General features: G+C 42.6%; 1 protein-coding gene across 1 annotated transcript in view; it reads left to right on the top strand.

The window, feature by feature from the left end:
* Nucleotides 1-477: 477 nt before the first annotated feature.
* The window catches only part of acbd6 (acyl-CoA binding domain containing 6), a 32,244-nt gene continuing 15,311 nt past the window's right edge, over nucleotides 478-17,410 (top strand). The window contains exons 1-6 of the mRNA XM_080012214.1: nucleotides 478-884; nucleotides 1,545-1,609; nucleotides 2,347-2,443; nucleotides 7,359-7,435; nucleotides 10,982-11,087; nucleotides 13,910-13,999. Coding sequence (XP_079868340.1) covers nucleotides 606-884; nucleotides 1,545-1,609; nucleotides 2,347-2,443; nucleotides 7,359-7,435; nucleotides 10,982-11,087; nucleotides 13,910-13,999 — 714 coding nt within the window. The 5' untranslated portion in view covers nucleotides 478-605. The remainder of the gene's footprint in view (nucleotides 885-1,544; nucleotides 1,610-2,346; nucleotides 2,444-7,358; nucleotides 7,436-10,981; nucleotides 11,088-13,909; nucleotides 14,000-17,410) is intronic.

The following is a 17,410-nucleotide window of genomic DNA, read 5'->3' on the forward strand; positions in this document are numbered from 1 at the left end:
GCATTTAAATATTTTTTGTAGCAATTTTAAGAAGTTGAAATTCAATTGGACTCAGGTGGGACACACTTGTGAGCAACCGGCAAGCAACTAGTGGGATCAGTTACCGAGTTGGATCAATGGTTGATTCAAATGACCGTTGGGCCAGTAGCGCCATCTGCTGGAAGACCTTGTGTAATTGCACTTTGCTTGTCGAGTGCGTATTTACTATGACGCTACACCCCACCTCAATGTGATGCATGGTTGATTGACCCGAACGCTAAAATAAGAATAAATAATTCAAACTAATGAAAGGAAATACGCTGTACATGGTCCAGACCGATAAGGCAATCACAGCAGACTTAAGTACTTCAGTGAGATGTAGTCCGTTGCGTCTTGTGTTCGTCAGGAAATTTCGGAAACGTAAACAGAACCTTTGTTCCTAGTTCGTGTTTTGACGGACTTTTTAGCGGACCGTACCACAGACGGACCATTATCAGAAACAAGTCCGGCAAACAGGATTTCTCAACGGTTATAGGGTTATAAATTGCCCCCCGCACGACACTATAGCACTCGGATGTGATTGACTCATTGGCGTCGCTGCATATTTTGACGTTACTTCACACATAATGGCATCTCGGTCGCCATCGTCCTCTCCCGATTCGGCAACGGGTTCGGGTACCGACCCTGCACGGCCCGACACAGGGGAGCCCCTCGGCGGAGCGGGTTCGGACTCCGACTCGTCCCTGGGTTTGGGGAAGTTCGACTGTAGCGCCACCGAAGTGGGGTACCGGCTGGAGGGGGAGGATCTTGAACGGGAGTTCGAGGCCGCCGCAGACCGGCTCGGGGATCTGGTTCAGACGGCCGGTCGGGACCAGCTGCTGTACCTGTATGCCCGCTACAAACAGGTGATGGTCGGATCAGGTGACAGTGTTCCACCGTAGGCCAGAAACCACACTTAACTCACGTTTGTGCATTTTGTAAGTCCTTAAAACGTCTTAAATTGTCTTAAATTCCGTCGTACAAATATAAGGTCTTTTAAGGCGGTTACGTAGTTTTGAATTTCAATGTATGAGGTCTTCATTTAAAAATAAGCATCTTTTCTGATTTATTCATGTTTTTATTTTTGTCAATATTATTATTCTGTATACTTTTATACTTAAAGAACACCCTTGTACTTACGTGTCTGAAGTTCTGTAAAAAAAAAAAAAAAGTACTACTTAGATTTACTGCATTACCACACACTTATGTTTCTATTTTACCTAAAGGAAACCATTATAATAACATTGAATATAATCTAGTTCATAACCTGCCCGTTTTCTACCTCATATTTACCTCTGCCCCGTCCCAAATATATTTAATTATTTTTAAATGTATCTACAATACTAAGTAATGTTTTTGGAGAGCACGTTTTGTTAGAATTTGTTAGAAAAAAAAATCTTCAATTGCGTTTGCTACCTGCCATTTTTTAAATTACCAATTAAATAAAACTATTATTCCTCTTGTTATTATTAATATTATTTTGCCCAATAAATGGACTGACTAATTTACACTCTTTGCAATGACAGGTCAAAGTGGGAAAGTGCAATACACCTAAGCCTGGCTTTTTTGACTTTGAAGGACAGAGAAAATGGTACGTAACCTTTATTGGTGATGAACCCAGAGCTATGTTTTGTGTGAACTATTAAAATGATACACCAGTTACCAAAAACATAAATTCACTTGCCACTTCTTCTGCTGCAAACTTAAACTTAATTGGAATTAATTCAATCTCAAGCAAGATGTCTGTATTTGTGTGTATATAAATGTATGACTGTGCGACAAAGCGATGGTAAAGTGCCTCTGTATAGTCCAGTAAACTGACAAATAGAAGCAAGGGATGTTTGCAAATAGGGATGTTGTCTGTTCAAAAGTTCACCTGGAAAATGTAGCTGTCAGGCTTTTGCTCTACTCTGCCGTTGGTTTTGTTTTTGTTCATTGTCACTAGGAATGAACAGATGCCACTTTTTTACAAAACTAAACTTTTGAGTGTTGACAGGTTCAGAGTACCAATCTGGCTTACTAGTTTATAACGGTCTAAGTTGGTCAGTTTGTAATCATTAGAACATAATAATTGAAATATTATAATTTGTTCTTCATTATGTTGGGAACAACAAATTAATATGGAATATTGCGGTACGATTTTTTAATATCTGACATGATCTAACATTTGATCTGATGATCAGATTATCTAATTTTTGCATTTGGGATATACTGCAATACAATACCCTGTTTTAATAAGGTATTGGACCGATACATGAGAAGAGTGTTGGTATTGGGCCATCCCTAATGGGGATGATCTGTGATGGTGATGGACATTGTTTGATTAAGGCAAGCCTGGAAGCAGCTTGGGGACATGGAGGCAGAACAGGCCATGCAGGAGTATGTCTCCTGTGTCAACGCACTAGATCCTGATGGCAGCCACAAGGTAATGACGACTTATTTTTTTAAACTGAAGCTAATGTCAGATCTTGGCTTAAAGTTTAAAGGGGACCTATTATGCTCCTTTTTATACAAGTTGATATCGATCTCTGGGGTACCCAAAACATGTCTTTGAAGTTTGTTGCCAAAAAATACCAACTCAGATTATGCATTCGAGCCAGTCTCACATGCCTCTCTAACACTCTATTTCCAAAACGGGCTGTTTCAGTGGGAGGAGCCACCCTCCCTGAGTGCAAGTTCCAGGTTCTGTGAGCCAATGGCATTTGAGCATGGCTTCCGGCTTTTGTTGTACTTACTCCATAACTTTCGCTGATTTTACCTTATCAGTCCATCAAAATTTGAGGCGAGAAATAAGCAATCCAGTTTCTGAATATTCACTCATTAGATCTACAAGGCCTCATTTAAAAGTTAGTTCCGTCTTTGAAGCCGTGCTCCAAGCTTGTAGGAGACGGACACCGCACTGCGATGCACCACAACTCTCGCAGGGAGAGATATTTTTGTTTCATGTAAACGTCGGTAAATAAAATTAAGTAAATAATTACATCTACAATAAAAACATACAATTTTTGTTGATTTTGTTTGGAGAAATGCACCACAGAGCCGATGGAGCAGATGACCATATAAAGAAATCCGGCGCGAGCTGACATCTGCCCGTGCTGAAAGTGGAAAAAACCTTTGCAAACTGAGTGTTGAGAGCGAAGACGCAGCGTTTTGCTCACACCAATTACTTTGTCATTAATTTACCTCATTATTTGACACTGGGTCCATGTCTAATATGAACATCCAAAACTGTAACATTATATATATGATGAAAGTAAGGAAAAGCATAATAGTTCCCCTTTTATACTATATAATGTTGTGCACAGATGTGTTACATTATTGTTTTATATTTGTACTTAGTGTTTGCAAGTTTAAAATAACTTATTTCCATTATCATCATAGAAGTAGAAATAAATTAAAAGTTGTAAAGCAGACTGAAAGTAAAAGTCAAATTGGTCAATGGTGGTTTAACTTTAAAAAACCAAATGGGGATTTAAGGTTTGACATTTACTGCTGTTTTTAAAATGCAGTACAGTACATCAGCCAAAAGATGTCACTGTCTGATATCAGAACATAAAAAAGACCTTTGCACAGTTTGTAATCCCTTAAATTTGAGTTTGAATTGGAAAAGAATAAAAACTGTTGTTCTAAGTACTAACGTTTTTTTTCCACTGTGTGAGACAGAATGCTTCTAATTTTGCTCAAAGCAGTGTTTGTATTTTGGTGACGGGGGAGGTGTAACTATGGAGAAGCTTACCATAGGGAGTAAGAAGGCGACAGTGGAATTATTGTCTCAACAACAACTTGTCTTGCTCGGTGACAACAAGTGGAATAGCTTTGTTAACTTACTTTGAGATTTTGGCCATTTTGATGCTGCACCTGTGTTTGCCATTCTGAGCATAGTTATAAATAGTTAAAATAATTGCGTGATAGCATTTTCTTGATAGTAAATAGGATATGTACACTAAAACCCTTTTGTGTCAGAACCAAAACAATTCACGTCTTAATCATACATGCTCTCTGCATCTAAAGTTCTGTTCAATTACATTTATCTCATTTTTATTTGCTATAAGTTGTGGGTAAAATAGAGTGCCACATATTGCCACCTTAAACATCTTCTAGAAGGATTACATTACAATGTTGTACATTTTCTCCCATTTCAAGATGTTGACTTAAAGTATGTATTTTCTAGTTACTTGACACCATGTTCACAGAAATCTAATATCTGAATAATCTTCTAGAGGCGTGGGTCCTATGATCAGTTTTGTTTTGGCTTGCTGTATGTTGTGGCCGAGAATTATGTAAATGCTCAGGAAAACGGCTTCTGGATAATATTCACAGTGAACAACCATGGCAGCCCCAAAGAGAAATATTATCTGTTATACTTGAGGAGCTAAAGAAAAGAGAAGCTCATAGTTGTTAAAAGTGAGTTCAAACGGTAAATGGACTTCTCTAGTCCAAAGGCGCTTCACACTCACAATTAACACACATTCCTAGAAGGCAGAGGCAGCCACGCAAGGCCCCAAGCGTGCTCATCAGGAGCACTTGGCAGGACTTGACATTAAGCCTTTTGAGCCGCTCGCCCAAAGGCTGAGATGTCTTACTCGCCTGATAGACAAATTTACTTGCCTGAAATGGAATATGGAAAACAAAAAATAATAATTAAAACCAACAGGTATTTGGACAATTATCATAATTATTAACGTTCAAAATATACAATTAACGGGTAACAATTACAATACATAAGGTATCTATACACAGTATTGTATATATACGGGTTGGGTGATCGGCTACTGCGGCTGGCTACTTGCGATAGGCGATGTGATCGCCAGGGGGCGGTAGGAGTAGGAGGGGGTGGGGGGAGTTACGTCACAACACGCCGGGGAAAAGGCAGCGTGGACGACTTCATTTTTATTAAATCGTTTATTCTCAGTTTAGCATTTTTTATTATTATTATTATTATTATTATTATTATTATTATTATTGACGTTGGAATTTAATTTGGGTTAAAAAAAAAAAATAATAATAATCATCTTGAGCGTGGCTCACCACCTGACGGAGCTTGGAAATAATCAAAACCTTTAAGCTTTCTGCAAGGAATACAGTTCAAGATACGTGAATAAACATTTATATGTGACCTTTTTATTTTAAATATTTCAATCTTGAAAAATGGTATTTGATAACAAGGTCTCCTCTACTCAAAGAATGGCTCCCTTTTAAAAGTCTGCGTGACACTTGGTGACTTTGAGGCTCCTTGTCCACCTCGCTCCGTGACGTAGCTTTGGGGTTGAACCTGACGTGGGACGGGTCACCTGCACCCCCACCCCCCAAATCCACCTCGCTAAACGCAGTCTTGGCTCGTAAACAATAACTTTTTCGAGGTTTGGATCTCTCCAGTGAACAAAGCTAAATGAGAATTCTGACTGAACCTTTCAAACGCTCTTCACTCCGTTGGAAGACGGTGAAGCGAGAAAAGTATTAGAATATAACATTTAATTTAAAACAATAGGATGGGATTTTTGCATTAAATGCCTTGCTTTCATTATAATTGTGAAATCTGTTTTAGAGGATGTTAATTCAGTCCAGTCACATAAAATCATATAAAGATCATGTTACTTTTTGTAGTGGAATAAATATAAACAAAATATTTCATACAATTTCATAGTTAAAAGAAATGCTTGGGAGCCGTACTCTTTTCAGTGAGCCTGAAGAGAGACCAACTTTTTAACACACTGCCAGTGCGTCTCTTCTCCTCCGCCCATTGCGTCTGTGTCTGCTCCGTACGTTCTTCTCTAATCTGACATTTTTCCTCATTCGACTCATCATATCGCAGCATCTTGTTCCGTTTTTTAACATTATCATCTTATCTTTGATATCACAATCCAAATCATATCCATAACGTTAACTACTCTTATGGGGAACGTTCTGACACTTCTCACAAGCTGCCGCTCTCTGCTCTGCCCTCTCAAGTGGAGAAATCAAGTGGACATATTGTAAATTATCATATTATATCATATTTCCTGTGATTGCTAGACGACTGCTCTATCTCCTGGGACGGTGCCACCCTTTGTTAGTGAGTTAATGTGTTTGTTAGTTAACTAGGTGGCTAGCTAGCTCTCTTGCTCTGTGACTAGATCTCCACCACCACCCTAGCAGCACTCCCTTGACTCTTCTTGTCAGCCCTACTTTTCATCCTTACCCCCATATTTACCCCCCCATGTCACACTCCTCTGCTGTCTTCCTGCAGATTTCTGTCACCTGGACAATGTAGCTGTCAGCTGTTATAAGACCCATGCATCTACTCCTGACATGTTTCTTTCTCTCTGTCTGTGAAGCAGGAGTAGCAAGTGGCTGGGTCTGCCCTTCGCAGTCGCACAATGGCAGAGGGAGGCCAAAAAGCAAGCCGGAAAATGCACAAATGCAGCTCTGAATGGAAACTGATTGTATTAGCCTCCATAGCGGTGCTGGCGGCCATGCTTTTTGGGAGCACAGTGATGGGGGGTGTAAGTGCTAGTGCATAGACAGGAGAGCAGTGAAGAGAATAATAGCCAGAATATGACCTCTGTCTCTGCCTCTTTTGTGAAGCAGACACTGGCATTCTATTACATTGTATTACTGAGGTGCAGGGGCAGTGCATCAGCAATATTCTGACTTTCAGTAGTGAATTAGGTTTTCCCAAAAGTGTGCGCGCACGTTGTTTTGTTGCGCTTGTCATGTTCTTCCCCTCACACATAAATGCTCTCTAATCAGATTTGCTTGGCTTCTTTTGTAAATCATGAGGCAAAAGAGAATGAATGCGGTAATAAAGTACCGGACAAACTGAATGTCACGTGTAACCCATGGACAAAAAAACCTATAAGATTAACAAGAGTCGCAGTTCTAGGCCCCGTATAGTTTATATTGTTGTCCTGCATGTCATTACCAATTTATTACCAATGAGGTCATGTCTGTCTGACATATGAGCAATTTCCTAACTTAGGTGACAAGTAAAAAAAAAAAAAAAAAAGTCTGTCTCTCTGTCTGTCTGTCTGTCTGTGTGTATTTTAGAAAAAAAATTCTGTTGCATGTAAATATAGGTGGAAATGTTGGAGTTGGAGTTGTCGGTGTAACATGCACCATGTCTTTTGTTCTTTGTTGAATGCACCTCTGTCTGTCAGCTCACGAGTCAGATTGGACCGCCAGACTAAGCTGGACAAATCAGTGGTCCTGCACTGGTGATACGCTGCTAACCCAGTGTTTGTCATTGAAGAAGAGGTTATAATAATCAAAATAGCTCAGAATTATTGAAGCACATCTTGGCTTGATCCCCTTTGTGTGTCTGTGTAAAGGAGATGTTATAACGTGCGCGGTCTGTCCCACAGGAGAGACGGGGAGCAGAGAAGAGAACGGGCTTTGGAGGACCAGCAGTCAGCTCTCTATACCAGGAAGAGATGATCAGGTATACACACTGAACAACAACAATCACATGCAGATAAAATTACACACCAACACACACACCAACACACACAAGCACAAATTCATCAGGATCTGTGCTAGAGACGTTGGTTCAAGGGCACTTAACAACTTGAACTTATTGACAACATGGCACATCAACTCATGTGATCTGTCCATGAAACACACACGCATTTTGTGTTGTGCTGTTTTTCCCAAATCTGATTTATCGTCTATCCGATTTATACATATATTTTACATTCAACACTGAAACATCTTGAAGCGATGTCTCCTTTCTGCAACAAACTGAAACTCGCCTACCTTTTCTTCATTTATTTATCGCTGCTTATTTAATGCAACTGAAGTTGATCTGAATCTGGCAGTGCTACCCGCCGGAATTGGTGCTGTGTTTGACTTTATTCAACAGACCGCAACCGCAGTTCCGGCCTGGAGACCTCATACAGTTCTGATTTATGTTAATGAAATATATTCTCCATTTACTCTTGCCTGGCAGACTTACTCAAGCTTAAAAAGCTCATCTTCATTTCAATGAAAAGAGGATCTCTTTTGGAGATGAAAATGAGATGTGTGAATCCTGCAGGTTTTCCTTCTAAATGACTGTAAGTGATTAGTATGCATGGTGCTGAGGAGAGGTGGCCAGGAATTTCCCCCTTTTAATTGCGTTTGGGTGGGAAGAGGGTGGGGAGTGCTAGGGGAGCGGTGCGCCTGGTAAAGCAGAGTGAGGCGGATGCAGCAGGTTCCCATGACGACGGTACCCGTGGTCATAGCCAATAGCAACCATTACCCAAGAGAAACCAGGAAATAGGAAGTCATTTACATGGCATAAACACACACACCTCCTACGCTGTGTGGTGTTTGCATCGGAAACAGTGCATAACCGGCTGGAAATGTCACAATCATTGCTCTGCTGCATTCTAATTTTCTCCTTCAGATTACCATATGCACGCATGCATGCCCACATGCACGTACAGACACGCACATGGACAGACGCACACACACAGATTCTCACTGGTACATACGTGCGGAGGCCCACTCAACATTAAACTGCTAAGCACCTGTTAACCAGACCGGGAGTTAATTGCATTTCTCACTGCTCATCTCAATATTGGGAGTTTGTGTGGTGTGTGTATTGACAAAGGTGGGATTGATTAGCGATATCCCTGGGCCAGTGAGCTGAGCTGCTTGTAATTGAGGAGTTTTTGAATGGTAAATTTGTAATGTTCTCACATGCCTTCAGAGTGTCTTGCCGGTAAACGCTGAAGGTATTGTTGTTGGGCAATACGCATTCGCCTAACAACTTGTTGGGAGACAGTATACTGAGTTATTTGGGCTCTTGTTGTTACTTGTACTTCCATGGGGGTTGGCCATGTTGAGCACTTCAACCAGGCTCCTATAGGGAATGTGATGATGGATCGTATAGTAGTGTGTGTATGTGTGTGTGTTTGTGTGATGGATGGCGTGGCTGTAGAGTTGATCAGTAGAGGCCAGGCCAGGTAGATGAGAGTTCTCCACTACTGTGGCCAGTTTAGCCTGATGGATGAAGGACATATCTGCCAGTACACCAGTCTGGAAACACACACACACACACACACACACACACACACGCACACACGCGCTTGCACGTACATAAAACTGTTGGTAGCCAGCTGGTAGGATGACAAAGTAGCCTGTGACCTTCCCAGCATGCATTGCGGCACTGTTGATGTCACGTCGTTTATAGGACCAACATTAATCATGAGTTTGTTTATAGCCTGTGTGTTTCGGTGAGTGTGTTCCTGTACATGCTAACTGCTCTGTACAAGATGTATGGCTCAGCATTAGCCTATTTTAGAGTTTGTGATGCTGTGATGGTGTGTGTGTGTGTGTGTGTGTGTGTGTGTGTGTGTGTGTGTGTGTGTGTGTAAATATTTGTGTGCTGTGGTACATAAATGTGATCGTCTGTCAGGAAGCCATCCAGCCAGCCCTGTCTCACCATCAATGAAAGACTGATGAGCTGGCCTATTGATTAGTTGCCGGGGGAGACGGATGGTGGCCATGCAACAGGGACACTTGGGGTCACCATGGCCATCAGAGAAGCAAGTGGGAGTGGCTCTGCCCAGAGCCTCATGAATAAACATGGTGGTGGTAATCAGGAGTATGCAAATGTCTGTGCTCATACGTAATCTGTCAGTGATAAAAGCGTAATGAGTTATTCATAATTCATCACAAGATGATGAGGAGAAGGGAGGGGGTGTGTGTGTGTGTGTGTGTGTGTGTGTGTGTGTGTGTGTGTGTGTGTGTGTGTGTGTGTGTGTGTGTGTGTGTGTGTGTGTGTGTGTGTGTGTGTGTGTGTGTGATGAGTCTCACAATGAGTGAGAGAATCTTAAAGACAGAGTAGAAGACCAGAGCAAGTGAAGTGGTGCTTTAGAAAACAGCAACATGTAAACTGAATGTTTTCTTTTTTTTTTGCCTTTTTGAAACCTACCACGCACCGTTCAGTGTCACACCGAATCTGCATTGTCACGCTGAACAATAGAAACACTTCAATGCTTAATGATGCATTCAACTCGTTGTTGTGTTTGGGTCATATATTTTTTGGTATTGTATTTGAAGTAAAAATGCTATGGGAAATGGCTACGGCCCTTTCCTTGTGACTAGCAAACTGAAACCGAAGTCTTGATGCAGGACCTCATTTGTGGTTGTTGTAGTCGTCAGTGATGATGTGTACAGTACTTATTTAAGCATTATGCATTGTTATAATCAGCCAGCCAAATAGACTCACAACATGGAAGATTCACAGATTCTTTGCAGCCTGCCCGAGAAGCCAGAGGAGGTGTGATACTGGGCCTTTGAGATTAGAAACCAGGGCTGACTGAATTGGCCTTGAAGCTGACTACCACGCTGGGTGTGTGTGTGTGTGTGTGTGTGTGTGTGTGTGTGTGTGTGTGTGTGTGTGTGTGTGTGTGTGTGTGTGTGTGTGTGTGTGTGTGTGTGTGTGTGTGTGTGTGTGTGTGTGTGTGTGTGTGTGTGTGGGGGGGGGTGTTCTCTCAGACAATAGAGCACTAAATTCAATTAATCTGAATGGCCGGCCTTGCTAAGAGGAGGGGAAGGCGTAAAGCTCTAAATGAGATTTAGCCCCCTCTACCCCCACCCGCCCAGCCTCCAACCATCCCCAGCACTCATTCCTGCCCCCGATTGCCACGAGGTGATTAGAGCGACAGAGATATAATCAGAGCAGGGGCGATGGCAGTGTGTGTGTGTGCGGGTGTGTTTTCGCGCCGCGGCTTTCCCAAGGGACGTGGCACGCGTCGCAGCCGTTGCGCGAGATGCTGAAAGTAGATATGACTCACACACGTGCTGTTTCTCTCTCTCTCTCTCTCTCACACACACACACACAAACTGGCACATACACTCACACACCTCCACTGAAATACACCAAAACAGATACAACCTTTAGGGCGACAAAGTTGATTTGTTCTCTTTCTTATTCTCTTTACCTCCCTGTCCTCTATCCCTCTCTCAACTTTCATCTTTATCCTTCTGTCACTTGCAGGGAAGAGGATAAAAACATCTTTGACTACTGCAGAGAGAATAACATTGAACACGTCAGCAAGGCCATCAGTTCACAGAAAGCCGACGTCAACATCAAGGATGAAGAGGTAACAAATAAATGCCGTATTTCAACTGAAACTGTGAGAGCTGACTGTTGATAATGATGATGATGATGATGATGTTGAATGTTCCCTTAGCAAAACTGCACCATAACAAGTAATCATTACAGTATAATTAATTGATGTATAAGTGTAGAAATATCATCACTTAATGGCAATGCCTTGGTTCACAGCCCCACATCTGTGAGCGTCTTTTGAGCAAGCTCCCGATGGGGGTAGTCCTGCCTGGAGGCCAGAGTGGAAACGAGGACTTCCTTCGGATGAGTGGGGTGCTTTGCGATGCTCTTTTTGCGATCGTCACATATTGGTTTTCGATGATGGCGAAGCTTGAACACATGGGAGCCGCTCCTCAGGCTGGTGGGATGCGTCATTTACGTCAACGGCTTAAGTCATTACCATCATGAGGTGTTTTCCAATGTGACCCTGAAATCTATCTATCTGCCCTTGATTCATTTATCAGGCCAGGCCAAATGGCTTACGCCCTCTCTCTCTCTCTCGCTCTCTCTCTCTCTCGCTCTCTCTCTCTCTCGCTCGCTCTCTTTCTCTGTCTCGCTCTCTCTCCCTCCTTCTTCATAGCTGGCTCAGATGAGCAGGCAGTGGGATGGTGAGTCCCCAGTCAAAGGTCAGGTGGTTCAGGGCCCAATGGGCAGAGAGAGCTTTGTCGGTTCAATGCCATTGTTGTTGTTTTTGTTTATTTACGCAATTGACTGTAGTTCAGTGTGCAGACCAGCAGAGGGCAGTGGTGAAGTTAGTAAACAGGACTTGGTTCAACATCATCAGCATCATACACATGTACTCCAACATTGCAGCTTTGTCCCTCTTTTTTAAAACAGAAGTTTACAAACCACATCCTTAATTGAAAGAAACAGTAGTAGTTTGCTAACTACGAGGACTCACTGTGTTTGACATTTTCCACTCGCCATAAACACATTAGACCAAAACGGTGTACCAAAGTCTCTCTAATATTGTATTTTTAAGTAATTAAATTGTTTAATTTTGTTGCTATCACTACCTCACCCTTTAAAAAATGAGAGAGAGAGAGAGAGAGAGAGAGAGAGAGAGAGAGAGAGAGAGAGAGAGAGAGAGAGAGAGAGAGAGAGAGAGAGAGAGAGAGAGAGAGAGAGAGAGAGAGAGAGAGAGAGAGAGAGAGAGAGAGAGAGAGAGAGAGAGAGAGAGAGAGAGAGAGAACTTTTAAGGTTCCTTTATTTTCAAGAGAGAGATCTTGTATTGGTATTCTGGCCTGGCTCATAAATATCCATTTTAACGCAGCCATAGTGATCAATATGATTTAAGCAACAGAATAGGACGAAGGGAGTTTGCTTTACCTAATTGCCCTCACTGAAAAATGAGCTTGCGTTGTTTTATTAGAACAAGGAGCTCTGAGCAAAGGAGTGTAGAGGGAGGGTGTGTGCATGCGTGCGTGTGTGAGTAGTGGGTTGCTGATCAGGAGGCTCTGTTTTTTCTACACAGCCTTAGCATCAATCACGGCTTTAAAGAGTGTGTGCGGGTGTATGCAATTTGTGCTGGAATCCATGGTCCATATCCGAACCCGCTACTCCTGCATCTAACACACATACACCTTGAAACCCATATGCTCAAATGAAGAGACACACACGCACGCACAAACAAACGTGTGTGTGTGTGTGTGTGTGTGTGTGTGTGTGTGTGTGTGTGTGTGTGTGTGTGTTGTGTGTGTGTGTGTGTGTGTGTGTGTGTGTGTCTGTCTCCTACTGGCCCAGCTCACTCTGTCAGCAGCTTCTTAAGGGGCTGAGGTTAGAAGGATCACTGAGTTCTAAATACTGTAAACATTTTTTCTGGAGTCTTTTTAAAGAGTCATATAATTCACCTAATTCCTTGATTCAATTATTCATTTGTTGAGTAAATCAGTAGAACATTGAGGAAACTAATAAAACACGGTCTGGGCTCCAAAACACGATTTAATGTCCACGCTTTCTTAGAATTGCATACACATGCATGTCATTTAGCAAAATTAATTATAATTATTCTTTTAAAGCTTGACATTGAAACATTTGGAGCACAGACCATCCTTTACCTCCATGTTTTCTTTTCTGGTGTTGGAACATCGCATTGATGTCTTGTTAAATGTGTCTTGTCTTGTCTTGACGTAAAAGTGGTTGCATGTGGAGAAGAGGGGTATTGCAGTCAAGAGTGGCTGGAGAGTGAGACAGATCCATGTCATGTCTGTCTGACCCGGAGCCTTTTGTTACTACTCAGCCACTGTAGGTTGATGTAAAATAATTTATTGAAAAAGAGGGAAGGGGCCGTGCGAAAGTCATACTTAATAAACATAAATTGTCATTTCCTTGAATTTCACTTATTGCAGCTTTATTTAAATGTATGTATGTATGTATGTATGTATATATGTTCATTTTATAACCAGTTCTATGATGCCAGGATTGGGATGGCATAAATAAGCGAGATAGAATATGAGCATACATCAAGGTGACATTAAGCAGTATGCCACAGTTTTTGGTGAAATCGCCCTCCTTGACTTGCTGCGATCAATCTCACTGCATGTGCATATTACAGGCAGCAGAGAGTGTGGGGGGCGGGGGGAGGAGGGAGAACGTGATTGTTTCAAACTTGTAAAGTGAAGCTTTAAACTAAAAGTTACTCATGGTGATAATGTCCACATGTACTTGATTAAATGTCATTCTCTCTCTCTCTGTGTCTGTGTCTGTGTCTGTGTGTGTGTGTGTGTGTGTGTGTGTGTGTGTGTGTGTGTGTGTGTGTGTGTGTGTGTGTGTGTGTGTGTGTGTGTGTGTGTGTGTGTGTGTGTGTGTTCGCAGGGCCGGGCTCTGCTGCACTGGGCCTGCGACAGAGGACACAAAGAGCTGGTGTCTGTTTTACTGCAACACAAAGCCGACATCAACAGTCAGGTGAGGAGCATCTCTCTCTCTCTCTCTTTGTATCACGTTCTCTCTCTCTCTCTCTCTCATGCTCTCCCACCCATACAGTCTGACACACTCTGTCTTATTCCATCTCACTTGGTGCTTTCTTACCAGTAATCATGCACAAAAACACACACACATTCTTGCCATCTCAAGGGTCGCCCATAGCGCCACGGTATCAGCGACCCCTTTCATCTTTCCTCTCCCTCCTCCTCCCCCAGGAGGTCAACTTTAATTCACTTTGTGCCACAGACAAATCCCCACCATGTCATTAACTGACAGTGTTAACAGGTATAGCCACCAGCTAGTCTGTTGTTTAGCTTGGCCATGTTTAACTACAGCCAGGAGGCTTTGGCTTTGGCAGTAAGCTGGCTCAGCCGTGCATTGGCGAAATTAATACTGTGTCCGCCAGTGGCCCAGTGCGAGGCAGTCAGTGGGCTGAATGCAAAGGCTTTAACTGTATGACTGAATCAATTGGAAGTAATCAGGCAAATTGTTTTACATCACATAACCAACATAATCAGGATATTTGACAAATGACTTTCTTTTTTGTGACTATACATGGCCCTTTTGTTTTTGTGTGCTATTTGGGGGGGGGGGGTGTTCCCTGCAAATGCAAATGCTTCGTAAAAGTGTTTTCACTGTGGCACAACCATGGAGGACAACATCACCGATGATTTAGAGCCATATCAGATTGATGAACGGAAAAAATGATGCGTAGGAGTCTCTGTAAAATATAGCCTATTTAAAACCTTGTATATATCTTTTTAAATTATGGATTTGTCTAACAATCAGTCAAGGATTTGCACCAGTCAAGTGCAGCATAAATCTTGTGGATACAGGATGGATGAATCCTGCAGGGACTCTATGTTATTTCCTACCTGTCATACTGTCTCCTTTCATTTTTGTGTAAGAATGAATTAAAGTCCTTTTCATCCATGAAGAAATGTCTGGACTCAACTTGCAAATGTCTTTGAGTGATTTCAAGGAGAAACAATGGTGCTGGAAAGGTCACATGAACACATGTCCAGATGCACAATGAATGCGTTTCAGAAAATTAGGACTTCCTCACCTGCCTGTCGCCCAGCTGTCCGCAGGTGTCCGTGCAGATGCCTGGGGGTAAATCTGAACCGTAGTGCAACTGGTCTTGGTCAGAAGAGTAACTGTGAGCAGATTTATGAGGTGGTGTGGAGGTGGCTGAGAGGAAATATTGCGAGCTAAATCATAACACACTGTCCCTCTGCCAAATTATCTTCTGCTATTTAAAGCTTACAGAACAATATAATGCTCATTTAAACCTGCTAGACGGGTCCTCTATTTTAAGAGTTTTGGAGCAAGGCTGCAGTAAAGCCATTTATGAGACCACCTTTGGGGAAAAAAAAAATTCAAGTAGAAAGCTTTACGCGTTGCTGGCTTTTTTCATAGGTCTTTCGATTTGATCCAGTCGCCATATGAAGAGAAAACTAATGGTGCAGGCTGCGTGTGTTCTTCAAAAGGATGTCTGGGTTGTTTGCGGGCTGGTGGAGGGCTCTGTAATCTCTCTCGACCTCTGCCAACTGCTGAGCTATGAGTAAATAAAGATCAAACATGATTTATGTTTAATTTGGTGATTAAAATAGTGCAAAGGTACTTAGGAAGTAGGAAAAAAAAAAAGTATTATTATTCGCATGACAGCAGAGGAAAATGGCTTGGAAATTAATCAACTGATTGTTTCAGTAAATTGTTCCCAAACCCTGGTAACCTGCATTAAGGGCCGTTGATAGTTAATCCTGGATCAAGGGAGGGAGGAACTGGGACTACAATAGGTAGCAGTAGGTTTGAATACCCAGATCACAGCCTCACCACCTGCCAATAGTTGAGCAGGCCTGTGGATCTGGTACATATGGCCCCCACGTTCACCATATCACTGCTCCCTTAGCAAATACTGTACACCCAGGGAAAGTGGGGCAAACAGTAGTACCAGTGTGTTGGCTGTGTGGGAACTGTGGGAGTTGGGGGAAGGGTAGAGAATAGTCCTTTAATTGTACTGGTGTAAATGAATGGCATCTCAGGCACAGGACCTATTTTCTATGTTTGTTAGAATGTATGTAAGCACATTAACACAGCATTAGATTAAGTTTATGGCTTTAAATACACAGAAATGACATTCCATCATATGAGGGATGAGAACAGATTCCATGTAGAAATTCGAGGAAATATATGATTGATTCAGAATATTCATTTTGAAAGAAACAAAGTACGCTTAGATTAATTCTCCTGTGTGATTAGTCTCTTTTGTAAAGTCAAAAGAGGTATATGATGTGACCTGAGCCACCTGTATTTCACCTCCCAACACACACACACATGCGCGGACACCTTTTTGTTTGTCAGGGCGGAAATCCCTGCGCATCCTTACAACAACTAGCTGTGGGGATTGCCATAGAAATATGCATTTATACAAAGAACATGACCGTCCGTGACCACTGCAGCTGGGTGAAAGGGATTAAGGCTGATGCAGCGTCTTCCATTCTCTGCGGCTTCCTATTTTCTTCACTGGTCGGAAATGTTCCCCCATAATGCCAGACTTAAGAGAGTGATTACTGAAGAGGTAAACAAAGAAAAAGGAGCAGGGGATATGGGATTAGTCCGGGGGAAGACAGGTGAGACACAGGTCACAACCAAAACAGCGGAAAGAGTGAAGGGGAAAGATTTGTGCTGTGGGGAGGGGAAAAGATGCCTCAGGAGTAGGTTGGTTGTTGGTTGGTTTACGAGGCAGAGACTCTGCATGACTTAATTTGCTTATAGTGTATAGCCTCTCCCCACGTGGCTCCATCTCTCTTTCTCCTCTCTCTCTCTCTCTCTCTCTCTGTCTCTCTGTCTGTCTTTCTGTCTGCCTGCTCCCGTCATCTTCTCCACAACCGCCCAGCCACCACCTCCCTCCACCCTCTACTTTGTATTAAAACAACATGATCCATGAGGCAGGGAGGGCGACTCGCACCACCGCTAATTCTAATTAATCCAGCATGGTAGCGCGGCCACGGCGGGGCCCGAGCGCTCCCAGTCTATCAGATAGAAATTCATAACTTAATTGAGGTCAGAGCCTCGAGCCGGCAGAACAAAAGTCTCCAGCCGAGACCAGCTGGATCAATAGTAATAAATATCTGACTGGGGCTGGGGCCTGCGACCGCTGGCTGGGGAACACACAACAAGCAAGCAAACAAATACAGACACACACACACACACACACACAGTCTAAACATGAACTAACAAACTCAACGGCAAGGGGCGGAGTGGGTGGGGAGTGGGTTTATGAGCAGCTGGAGCCAAACGACATCATAGTATATATATATATATTTTTTTTTGCAGAACTTTATTGTTGGAAGTTGTAACTTTACACTGAACATGATGTGGCCAACTGGT

The sequence above is a fragment of the Zeus faber genome (assembly GCF_960531495.2).
Source record: "Zeus faber genome assembly, chromosome: 1".
NCBI classification, from domain to species: domain Eukaryota; kingdom Metazoa; phylum Chordata; class Actinopteri; order Zeiformes; family Zeidae; genus Zeus; species Zeus faber.